The sequence below is a fragment of the Pinus tabuliformis genome, chromosome X (genome assembly GCF_031772625.1).
Source record: "Pinus tabuliformis cultivar Carrire ecotype Pingquan chromosome X, CPIR1, whole genome shotgun sequence".
Classification (NCBI taxonomy): domain Eukaryota; kingdom Viridiplantae; phylum Streptophyta; class Pinopsida; order Pinales; family Pinaceae; genus Pinus; species Pinus tabuliformis.
The window spans coordinates 830359779-830372863 of record NC_142308.1 but is presented as its reverse complement, the minus strand read 5'-3'; the positions used below and the strand labels follow the sequence as shown (position 1 = coordinate 830372863).

Genomic DNA, 13085 nt, shown 5'->3' with positions numbered 1-13085 from the left:
TGAGTATTATCATTTGACATATTTAAATTATATTTTTAAAAATAAAATTATTCCATATTTAAAAAAAAAATATCAAATAGTATAAATTTAATAACTGAAAATCATTTTTCCTAATTCCTAATCACCTTAAAAAGATGGAGCTGCTACGGGATTAGTGAAACTATAGAAAAGAGTTAAGTATGTAGGACAAAATAAAATAAAATAAAAAAGCGGTGCAAACACAATTTTTAAAAATAATGGGATCACTCAATGAATTGAGTGAGGTATGCGATGGCGTGTGAGGGGACAGTAGAGACATGTCCACATGGCAATCGTCTTCTCTGTCGGCAATGCTTGATATTGGGTACGAGGTGTAGACCCTACCCACATTCTCTAAAGTCGTGGTCACATGGTAATCGAGGCCCACTCCATTGACGTGTCGGGCTTATGCCGCCTCAACTTTAGCGAGTCCACGACCATGTCGTGGCTTTCTGCCAACCGGGTGGGTAGATGAGATGAACCCTATTATTAATCCCCTTATCACCTGCCCGCCCACCACTACAACTACTCAGGTGCCTCCTCTTTTGTCTCCGACAAACAAAGCAATCGATTCAGCCGCCCTCGTTCTTTTGACTAAATTTTGCACACTACCAAATAACAATGAACTTGCCTTTGCCTTTGCCTTTGCCTTTTTCACCTTCACTTTTCTGGACTCTCTGATCTCTTAATTCATTCAGAGGAAGGACTTTACATTACAGTTGTGCAGATTAATCATGTCTGGCAGTGTTGGAGGCATGGAGAAATCTGGTACGAGCGCACACCAGGAGAATAACCGCAGTTTAGATTTTGCAGAGACTGAGCTCAAGCTTGGGCTCCCAGGGGTAGCTGCAGGGGAACGCCAGAGGATCTGTGGAAAAAGAAGCTTTTCGGAGGCCATGGAATCCAGAAATTTTAGCATTCCACATGAGGAGGCTCATAAATTCCATGAACCCAATTTAGGCACAGAAAAGCAAATGGTCCGTCCTGCCAATGATCCTCCAAAAATGGGACCTCCTCCTCCTCCCAAGTGAGTATTCCTTTCCTAAAGGATATTAATGTTTGTACTGTTGAGGGCTTGTTTAGGGCGTCTATATTAACCAGAAAATATATGGGTGTTGTTTTCTTTTTCAGGGCACAGATTGTTGGCTGGCCACCTGTCAAAGATTTCAGGAAAGTCAGAACAATTGCTGCATCCAGCTCTCTGTATGTGAAAGTGAGCATGGATGGAGCCCCCTATCTCAGAAAGGTGGACCTCAAAATGTATACCACCTACCATGACCTCTCCTCTGCACTCGAGAACATGTTCGGCTGCTTAATTACCATGGGTATGATTGAATGCCCATCTCATTCCATTCCCTTAATGTTTTGTCTATTCGCTCGGCTGGAAATTATTTGATATTGAAATGTTGAAATGTTTTCAGGCAAATCTGGATCCCATGCGCTGAACGAGAGCAATGTGTTCGGTGTGCTGAATGGGTCAGAATATGTGCCTACCTATGAAGACAAGGATGGAGACTGGATGCTTGTAGGCGATGTCCCCTGGGAGTAAGTACTTTCAAGCTGTCATTTACCATTAACCATTATTCTACCTTTGTAGGGTTCAATAGTTTCCAAGTAGAAATCCAAAATTGATGATGCAATGATATGATATGTAGTGATTATTGATATGTTGCGGTTTAAATCTCATTGAGTATGGAGTATATGGCTTGTTATGATATCGGTTCAAGGATTGATTTTAGATTTTCTCTACATTAATTCAAGAAGTAATCGACATGCTATTGACTATATAAAACCCTCCCTAGATGCTAAACACTCCCTAAGCTTGTTTGATATCAGCTCAAGGATTGATTCTGAACCCTTTTCTTGATTCTAGACCCTCCCTAGATTAGTTAGTTCAAGAAGTTATCAATTCACATAGTTAAAAAAGAAAAAACCAAAAAATTGATGATATGGAATATTGGTTGCAGTATGTTTGTTGATTCCTGCCAAAGAATGAGGATAATGAAGGCTTCAGAAGCTATTGGTTTAGGTATTTCACAATACCATGATCCCTCTTTTTCTTTACAGTTTAGATACAGTGAGTGGGTCAAAAATATGTTACAGTCTGATAACCCTCCATGTTTTGATTGGTATTTTGCAGCTCCAAGGGCCATGGAAAAATGCAAAAATGGGAATTAGATTCAGTGAATGTGGAATCTCACGAGGGTTGAATGGTAATTCTTTGATGTGCGTGGTCGACATATTTAATCAGCCTGTTGCTAACGCATGGGTTAGAAATTACGATGGTATTGGTTGGTCCAATCGGTGGCCATGGTATCGGAGGGTCTGGCTCGACTGACTGTTTCAAACGAAGAAGTTCGTCTAAGGGGGACAATATTACTCATCTGATCTCAATTGTACAAAAAGGTGAACACGCTCTATGCAAAACATGGATCAAATATTTTGGTTTTAAAGAATCTGCTTTTCTCGTCAACTTCTGTGCAGTATGTGATACACAAATCATGTACAAATTTATCAAATACAAAATGGATACGGGAATTTCACTGTGTAACTCTGAAGAATTTTTCACAAATTTTATGTCAAACTAATTGTAACCTGTTCCGCAATATGTACGCGTTGAGCAACACACTAATTTTGTTAATTTTTGGGATGGAATTCTGTATTGACATTTTACAAATTATTTGGTTGTTTCCACTATTTTTATTACTGAAGTAATAAGAACACAATTATTTTGATATACAGTTGGTTTGTTTTTTATTATTTTATTTTTAATTTTTACAGAATTCCAGTGATAGCTTTCCCCGGATTCGAGATAGAAGAATATATTATTTATTATTATTATTATTAGATTGATTTAATTTCTATGAAATATAGATATCAATCACATCAATGTGATTAATACTTATGGATCAGATCCAATCTTAAAGATGTGATTAATCCCAAAAACTGATATCTACATTATGGATCACAAAAATCTTAGTTCTATGAAATATTTTAAATATTTTTGTATAGTACTTACAAATCAAAAATTAAGATTTATCTTAAAAGTAGTTATATTTTTTTTATCATTTTAATATATACTTTTCCAATTAAAAACAGAAGTTATATTTTTATTATATATATTTTTATAATTTAATTTCTGTCTTGATTCAAGTTCAAACTAGATTAGATCCATCTTAACTATAAATGTAATAAGAGTCCAAAGGGATCAAATCTTTTGAGGTGCATGTAAAATTTGAAACAACTTATTAAGATAATTGATCTATTTTTGGTCTTGATACATCAATGAAGAATCTATATTGGTTCTATATATACCATGTATTGTTTTTAGTTATTTAAATTATATTTTTGAACATATGAATGGATTCAATGCCTTGAAAATTCCATTAGACACTTTGATTGTGTAGATTACACAACCTAAACTTGAGATTTTAACATATCTTTGGCCGATTTCACACAAAATCAACCAAAAAATATACTAGAAAATGGTCACAGTGTATAATAATGAGACTACTTGAAATGTTTTAACCACTATAGTTTATTTTTTTCAATTGTTTTATAAAATATATGCATAGTGTTTTTTAACCATATATGATGCATGGATAGTTGACATTGGAATATTTTATGGACCTTATTGTCTATGTTAAATAATTTTTTTGTCATTAATATATTTTTAAATACATATTAATATTAGTTAACTTTGTATATAGAAATATTTCATTTATGAGGCAAATTGATTACTATTATTATTATTGTTAATCTTAAATGTCACATATTAATTTTATGTTAAGAATATAATAAGTTATACATCTCCTTCTTATTAGCAAATAATTATACATTCATTCCTCACATCACTAGAATTAATGAACACACCAACAATAAAAGTTTTTGGTATGATCATTAATTGTATTGTTCCAAAATCTTGTCAATTCCATATCTATTATGGAGAAATTCAAAGTGGTGTCAAACCTAAAAGTCTATCAACCATATTCAAAGATTTATTTTCATTTTATGAATATTTATTTTACAAATCCTTTTTTGATAATACGTAGATAATGGTCTCTATGCTTCTCCTTTAGGTTTTTTTTAATGGATTTAATTAACCTGGAAAAATAATTATAAGGTTTATCTTATTTGTAAAGGTTTATTTATTGTTCAGTTTTCCAATCCGATTGATTATAAAAAAATTATTAGAAGAAGGTGTCTAGTTTTAGGATAGATTGGATCTTTTTTACTCATATTTTCCTCTTTTAATCCTATCATTATGTCTATAATGAAAAAGCCACTTTGTGTTTGACTCTTAAATATGTCCCTTCATTTTGACATTTACTAATTTTTAAATATTTGAGCAATACTTTGGGTAGTTATGTAAAAGGATATCTAGAAGACGTCTTTCTAGGTTTTCACACATGTGCTAGAATTTGTGTTAAGATTAACATTAGCTATGGTCTTTTCGAAAATATACTCTTATAAAGGTACAATTTTAGATGGGTTCAAGTTTTACATTATGATAATATTGCATTTTGGTTTGTCTTTGCTATTAAACATGTCATCTTCATGATTCTTTTCCTTAAGCATGTGCTAACTAATAAAGAAATGAAGAACATAAATTTAAATTAAAAGATAACAAGAATGCGATCAACCATATCCAAAAGATGACGATGGGCACACTGTTACTAATCAATAGACTATCAATTTAGGTGTGGGTGGGAGGAATATTGTTGGTTCAAAAGTTCTAGATGAGGAGGCATGCCCTCCCTTGGAGGATAGAGAAGAAGACATGAATATCGGGCTTTCATCATCAACCCTTTAGGGAGAATGAAGAGACTTTACAAAAATAACTCTGATTCTAACAAGGAATGGGTTTCCTTTACAAACCTAATCTCTCATCTTTTGAATTATAGTGAGTCACTATAGACCCTTGTCAAGGTTGTGGCATGAGGTTAAAGTTAAGAAAGGGAAATAAGATAAAATTGAGAATTATTTTTTTATGGGGTATAACTGAAATGTACATTGTTTATGTAACTTTACTCTTTTAACTACAATCTACACTTAACAAAGTGTAATTTTCCCATTCAAGTTTTAATAGAAATAATGTTTTTGTTTTTTTGAAAAAAAAAAATCGCCAATAGTTTCTCAAAGCATGAGATTCATTCTTTTTTTAATTCATTTTATAAGCTTCAATGCTATTATTGTTCCCAAGGGTGGTTATTGCTTCGCTCCCTTTGAGTCCTTTTAAATAGTAATTACTACATATTTCTCATGTGAATAAACTTAGTTGTTTCAACTAACATCAAATATTTACTCTTTCATATTGAGTTTGATGTTGTTTATCGCCTTGAATTGCATTATGAATCAAAATGTCTAATGTTAGCTAGTTATAAACATTTAAGGCATGAATTTGAGTATTTTAATATCTTAACATTAGTGTAGAAAGATTTATACTCACAAGTATAGTGTATCTTCAATTTTGAGTGTAAATATCCAAATAGTTAAAAGGAGTGAACCTTATTAATTCATTATAGCCTTTAAAATGTTTTACATTATATGATTGAAAGTTTCATTTGATTTTTTAAATTTATTTTTGTTTTCTATTCCCATGAAAAACAATGAGTCAATGAATTTTCATTATTTTGTCTTAAAATTTCAGTGCCACATAATTACGAGCTTGTATAATTCCTTGTGAGTGTTAGCTCTACTATGTACTTGCGCATTTGGAGGACCAAAATACTAGCATGGTCATGTGTTTTTAGCAAGCAGGGAGCCTGTAGCAGTCCGTTTTCCTCCTCCTTCTTCATTTTTTCCTACACTCCCATAACCCCTGTTATCCCTGTTTTACTCCAAAATTCAGTGTAAACCCATTTTTGTTTAACTCCTGGGCACCGAGTTTAAACTGTCATGTAACTGCTGTCATATAACTGCACGCCTCCAAAACAAATGCTATCCGCTAATCCGGTGCTTTCACGTCACATCAGTCATAAACACGTGCATTTAACTCCGCGCCGTCCGATCAACCCCGCCACGATCGGACGACATTCGCGCCTCCCGCTCCCGTAAACTGCACGCACGTTAACCCGCGGGGAAAGCGGTTTATTCCTTGTCACATCCGCCACGCCTCGGCCGATTATTCGCATCACTCGCCCGCGTACGAATACCACCCACCTTCGAAAAGCAGTGCGGGGAATACCGCCCGCCACCAAAACCACCCCCCCGCATGTTAAACCCCACGCAGCTTCCGCGCCCGACGACCGTTGGATCTCCCCACCAGAGATCCGACGGCCCGCGATCTCCCTGCTCTCCTATCTCTCGATATCTTCTGCAAACCGATCCCCGCCGTTCATCTCCTGCATCCAACGACTGATATTTGTTCCGGTCTTGCCCATGCCTCCGCCATACTGTCCGTGCCACCCTTGACTGTTCTGTGCTGCCGAAGGATGAAGGTGATCATCTACCAGCTCTCTGTGCAGTTAAGCTTCAACTACTGCATTCAATGCATTGTACACCTGAGAGAAAGAAGGACAACGTCAAAGAAGAAACTTACATTCAGCAGTTAAGGAATTTTGTCCTTTATGACACTCCACCTGCTCGAGGAATACAACAGAGTACCAGGGAATGTCAAATTCATTCATTGAAGCAACGGATTGTATCAGAAACTCGTATTAGATAGTTAATGTGGTTGATGGTTCATTATGACCCCTCCTCGTATAGTATAGCAGAGTATTTTTGTAATCAACCTCCATATATAACCAAAAACAAGATGTGATGAGGGTTGATGGTTGTAGTTTTGATGTAAGGTTCAACTTCTGGAGATTGTAACTACTGTGATACTTGCAGCGTCTGGTCTTCATTTTCAGCTAATACAAGTTTCTTTTGCTGTTAATTGCTCACTTTCCACTTCTATTCTGTTCTAGGTTGTGCCTGCTATGTATTTTTCATGTGCTCTTGATGTTTAGCATTAGAGGGGCTATCATCCCACCTCTATGTTAGAATCTAGTATGTATCATTGAATGTGCTATGCAGGTTTCTGTTTATTTAGTGCCCGAGAGCTGTCATCTTGTCTGTGCATTAGGAAATAGATTTGCAGACCTCTTTGCTGGTTGCAGCCGACCATCACATGGTCTTATGCATCTGCTGATGTGGTCAATATTCTCCATGTTCACTTAATCCTCAAACTGTGAGTAATTGGTGGTCTAAAGCCTTGTAGTCTGGGGGTGTTTACCCATGTCTGGGGTTAAGCATAGTAGAAGTGGTTATCTGGCTTGAATATGCATCATTCCTTCCATTCATCCATTTCCAACATTTTGTTGAGTTTGTAATGTTCCTGAGCATCTCTGAGATACAACCTAGGAGAGATTCTTAGGGTGATAACAGTAAGGTTTTGGAAACTTCTAGATAATAAGAAAGTTTGTAGAAACTCTTAGAAAAATGGAGTGCATAAGTTAAACTAAAATGTGCCCATACAAATCAAGCACTTTGGAAAGTTCCTATACTCCTAAAATGCTAAAAAAAAACAAATAATTTTTGACAAGCCCCCTTGCTAATGAAACTAATGATATAGAGGATACAAGCTCCCCAAATCCCAAGTAAAATACCCATGTTGTTATGAACCAAATCCTTAAAAGCTCTGGAGGAACATTGGGAAAAATTAAAATAAAAAATAAGAGAATGAAGAGTAATCAATGAATTGGGTTAGAACCTAGCGAAGAGGAAAATTTTTACATTTTAAAACTAGCATTTCTAAACAAAAAAAAATAAAATTGGAGTAGCAATGCTTCGATCCTCTATTTTATTCTCTATTAATCTTTCATGGATCTTAATGCAATCTCCACATTGCTTGCTCCTCACAACTCCTGCTTTGAGGAAACAAATTCAAATATTATTTATCCTCACTAACCCCACAACGCAAAAGTGAGTCATATATTTATCAAATATGGAAGAGAATATGAGGTAGATATGGGGTTATCTCACTTTATTTTTCCTCAACATGGAAGAGAATATGAGGTAGATATGGGGTTATCTGTCTTTATTTTTCCTCAACTATTGGTGAACATTTGATAACCTATTACGTGGATTATTATTTTTAAGCAACCTATCCATTCATAAAATAATTATTTAAGGAAATGACTATTGGGATTATAATTTAAGGGTTTAATGCAAGGTTAATGTTTTTTAGAGTAATAATAGTGGAGGTGATTACATGTAATGTGGGCTAGCTCTATTATGTTATTATTAAATAAAATCCACCATATTAGTTAGTTTGCAATAAATGTAACGAACAAATTATTTAATTATCTTATTTATATTATATATAAGTATCTAAGTATATTAAAAGGGAGTTCGTGAAAAGGGAGAAGTCAAAAAGTGAAATGGTAGTTTCAAACTTACAATTTAGTAAGCCTAATGGTATCTGGAAAACTGAAATAAAAATTGAAATAAATTATTTAATTAATGAATTGACATAGATTTTTGCATTAAGATGTCTTTTCATAGAGGGTTAAAATAATGTATAAAGGAGAAAGCATTGGAAAGAAAAGGTGTGTGAACAAAAAATGTAATTTGTCGAGTGAACAAGTCAACTTGAAATTTTAGACATAATGTATTCTTGAAGATGTTTCAGACCATGAAATTTTTAGAAGACGGAGGTGAGATCTTTTGGTACCTATGATCAAAATTTCAAATATCGTTTCAAAATACTTTATAATATATGCACTATAAAACTTAGGGTTCTCAAATGCTCCTAAAATCAGTGTCAAATAGGTCAATTTGGCATTTTCCTTCTAACTTATTTTTTAGGATGTTTCAGAGTGTGAAATTTTGAGGAGACAAAGGCAAGGTCTGTGAGTACTCGTGATGAAAATTTTAGATATTGTTTCATTATACTTTCTGAGACATTCCATATGGAGGATGGGGTGCTTGTGAAATCAATTTAAAACATGTTAGTTTGGAATTTTCATTATACCTTATTTTATGGGATATTTTAGATCATGAAATTTTGAGGAGATGGAGAGGAGATATTTGGATACATGTGATCAAAATTTCAGACACTGTTTCATTATACTTTATGACATATGCCCTATGGAAATTAGGGGTTTTCAATGGTTAGACATATCTTTTTATATATTAAGTAAAAATACATATTACAACAATAAAATTTTGTTAAATGTTGGTCATTTCCAACGTTGTAAATCTTAATTACAATTATAAAATTTGGAGTTTTAAAAAAGGATGTTACACTTGTACAAAGTTCTTATAGCTTTCCTAAAATATATTGCATCTGAATGGTAGTTGTGGTAGGAAATATGATAGAAATATTGTACAAAGTTCTTATGGCTTTCCTAAAATATATTGCATCTGAATGGTAGTTGTGGTAGGAAATATGATAGAAATATTGTAGAGATATATAATTATGTGGAGATTTGTGCAAAGTAGACCCGGGAAAGAAACAAACATTATATAACGCGGTTAGGTGAAACTTTAAGAAATGTGAAGACTTTGTTTAAACCAAATATTCTTATATAGAAAAATCATTAAATTTTCCATTTCATACCGTGAGCCAAAGTGTTTTAAAATAGTATTTAAATTAAAACTAGAATTCTGCTAAAGGTGATTGAAGCTGGTGCAAAAACCATTTACGTAAAACTTAAAACTGCAAAAACCATTTACCTAAAACTTAAAACTTGAGTTAATTATAGAAGGTAATAAATTTATGCAATCATGTTAACGTTCTGGATGACATTTGGATTTGTTCTCCTAATCACCTCTTTAATCATCATTTTCTTTCTAAAATTCACTTCTTCTTTTTTCTCTCTTTTTTTTTAATCAATTTGCATCCATTTATATCTTACTTATTTATCATAATTAAAGTGATTGGATCCACTGACAATAAACAATTTTTTTTTATAAGAAGTTAACAATTTTGCATGGTTTAGTAAATATTGGTTGGTTATGAGTTTGCACATATCAATTGGGACACCCTTTTATAGTTTCAATTGTAGAAATAATGGCTACATGATTTTTCATTATCAATCATGAAATTGAACAAATCTCTTAGTTGGTACCTATACTGAGGATTTTCTCTACAACATTAAAATTTGTACCATCTGTACAACCACACTGAAGATTTTCTATAGCCAAAAGCATTTTCAAGAAAATAAACTATTGTTATTAAAACTTTTGTGTGTTTTTCTTATTATAATTATTTAGTTGTTACTATTATTATTACTTTTATTTTTTTCCCTTTTGTAATTATTTACTTTTTGCTACTATTATTACTTTTTATGTATCAACTCAAAATTTTGATGTGTATTAAAGTCTGTATCATTGTACACCCTCAAAATTTTGATTTGTATTAAACTCTGTATCATTGTACATTCACATTATGGAAATTTTCTATAGCGAAAAGCATTTTCAAGAAAAAAACTATTACAGTAAAAATTTTTATTTTTCCTTATTATAATTATTTAATTTTTATTATTATTATTATTATTTATTTTCTAAATTTGGAATTTTGATTTTATGTTAAGTTACTTTAAGTCATTCAACCCACAAAACTGGAAATCAGAAAAAGAGTGATTAAGGAAGGTTATTTAAATTAATTTATGTTTTTTTATAAGTTTTGAGATATCTAACTGCTATAACTGAAAGAGGTTTCCTCCTTTTTATTCCTGGCAAATCGCTGGAAAGTCGCAATCAATTGTGTGAGTTTTGGTATGAAAACTCTGAGAACCCAACTAAGATGGTTCAATGTTTAGGACTTTCTTGTTGTTATTTTGTACTAAATAGAAATCAAATTTTCCAGTTTTTTGAGTGTGTAAACGTGAAATCCACCATGTACAACCAGGGTCACTTTATAATTGTGGTGATTATTTTCTTGCTGATATATATTTTTATATTTTCTTTTTACTTAATTTTTTATGTACATATTTTCTATTACACTTATTTAACCATTTTGGACCTATTTTATTTATTTAGTGCATAAATTATTTATGTGTATATTTTAGTTTCAGCAATACACACTATTTTTTGCTATTTGCATTTTTATTTTTAGATAGGTGTATTAATTTTCTTAAGGTTTATTTTTGGTGAAAAATTGTAAGTTTGGGTGGAAAAAACAAAAACTTGATCAAGTCACTTAAGTGCTCGATGGAACCATACGGCTCCATCAAGTCTTTTTTTTATGCACGGCCATTTGCATAGATTGCAAGAAGTCGATCAAGAGTTTGAGAATAGCTTGATCTAGATTATTGGAGGAGCCTTCAAATCAATCTCGCCAACCACTGTATCAACATGACAAAGGCTCAAATGAAGATAGGTACTCTATTCTTTGTCTTTCTTTAATTTTTTTTGCAAAAATGTAACGGAGTCGTCTAACGAGGCGAAGGAATTGCCTAGACGGCTAAAAGTGGCCAGAATTCGTGGAATTAAAAAAAAAAAAAAATCTTGTAGAGGCAATGCTTGAATCGTGTTTTTGATGGTGAAAATGGATTCAGCACCATCAAAAACATCTAGGACACCTAAAATTTTGAAGTTTAACAATCATAACTTGGATTTACAAAAATCATTTCCCGATTTTCTCTAAATATGACCGAAATTCCCATAACTTTCCAGGCAACTCCTCTGCCTCCTTAGACTGCGATCTAGAAAACACTTTGAAACCACAAAAAAAAACTATAATTTAGGTTTTAAATTTGTTTCTTACTTACAATGTTTGGTATATTAAATGCATATTTTTTGATTTTGAATGATGAAAATATTGTTTTTCTAATTATTTTAGGTTTAAACTTTTTCTTTAGGATTTTGTGAAGTAAATTTTCATTTTATTTTTTGTTATTTAAAATGCATTTTAAATTTCTAGCAAATTTGACCAAAATATACTCCAAAAATCTCAAAAAAAAAAAAACAAAACTATAACCATAAGTAAATTATGAGCTTGAGATTGGCATGATGAATATGGTTGCTCATAATGGACCTCTATTTATAAAATAAGAAATTTTATTTTATTTTACTATTTTAAACTTAAATTAATTTATATTTAAAATAATTTTTTAATAATAAATATAGTACCATTCTAGTTTTAAAAATAAAATATTAATCTAGAAAATTAAAAATCTAACCTGATAAAATTTTTGTTATATACAGTTATGTTACGTTATAATTATATATAGTGATATAATGTTATATAGTTTTAGTGTTATATATATATATATATATATAACACTAAAACTATATAACATTATATCACTATATATAATTATAACATCTCATTATATATATATATATATAAAAAGGTACTATATATTATAGTTCTATATATAGTTTATAATATAACATTAAATTTTCTATAACTAATTAACATAACTTAACTTGTTAAAACTTAACACATATATATATATATATATATATATATAAAAGTTCATGTTTCAACGTTGCATCATTGATAGATAAATTAAATCTATCATAAAAAATGTATTTGGTTTAATGAATAAAAGTATTTAGATTCTTTTCTAATTTGTATCATATTGTTTTATTATATAGTGTGTTGTACAAGAAACATTATTTTCGTGTACTTGCACCTAATACATGTCATGTGTCAAAGTCAAACATTAAGAACGTAAAGTCTATTTTAGTACTTGGTTGGCATGAAATTTTATTAGTTTTTAAAATAGGTTTATTTCAATTTTTTACATATATATTTACATATAGTTGCGCTATGAATAAAATGCATTATTTAGAAATGAGAAAAAGTGTGAGGGTATATTTGATCACTTCTTTTGATTGTGTTTACATGGAACTCAATGTACTTTGGTTGATAAATTATCAAAAAATGGACTCTAAAGTTTAGGACTTCAGGCTAGATTATTCTGCTTGAGTTTAGAAATGGTTTTTTTGTCAACATTTTTTTCTTGGATTAGTTTATATGTATTATATATATTATATGTAATATGTTGAGGCATCCCATATACGCGCCCCAACTGCAGGCCATCATAGTGTGAGAGGGTTTGTTATACATGGTCGGGCTCGTGATAGATCACATAGCCCACTAAGAGTTCATGTTCCCCTAGTAGATC

General features: G+C 31.8%; 1 protein-coding gene across 1 annotated transcript; it reads left to right on the top strand.

The window, feature by feature from the left end:
* Window positions 1–665: 665 nt before the first annotated feature.
* Window positions 666–2595, top strand: LOC149142330 (auxin-responsive protein IAA14-like). Its single transcript, XM_089446208.1, has 5 exons — window positions 666–1045; window positions 1150–1343; window positions 1440–1563; window positions 1986–2047; window positions 2159–2595. The coding sequence occupies exons 1-5, from the start codon at window positions 753–755 to the stop codon at window positions 2194–2196; spliced, it is 711 nt and encodes a 236-aa protein (XP_089302334.1). The 5' UTR covers window positions 666–752; the 3' UTR covers window positions 2197–2595.
* Window positions 2596–13085: the final 10490 nt, after the last annotated feature.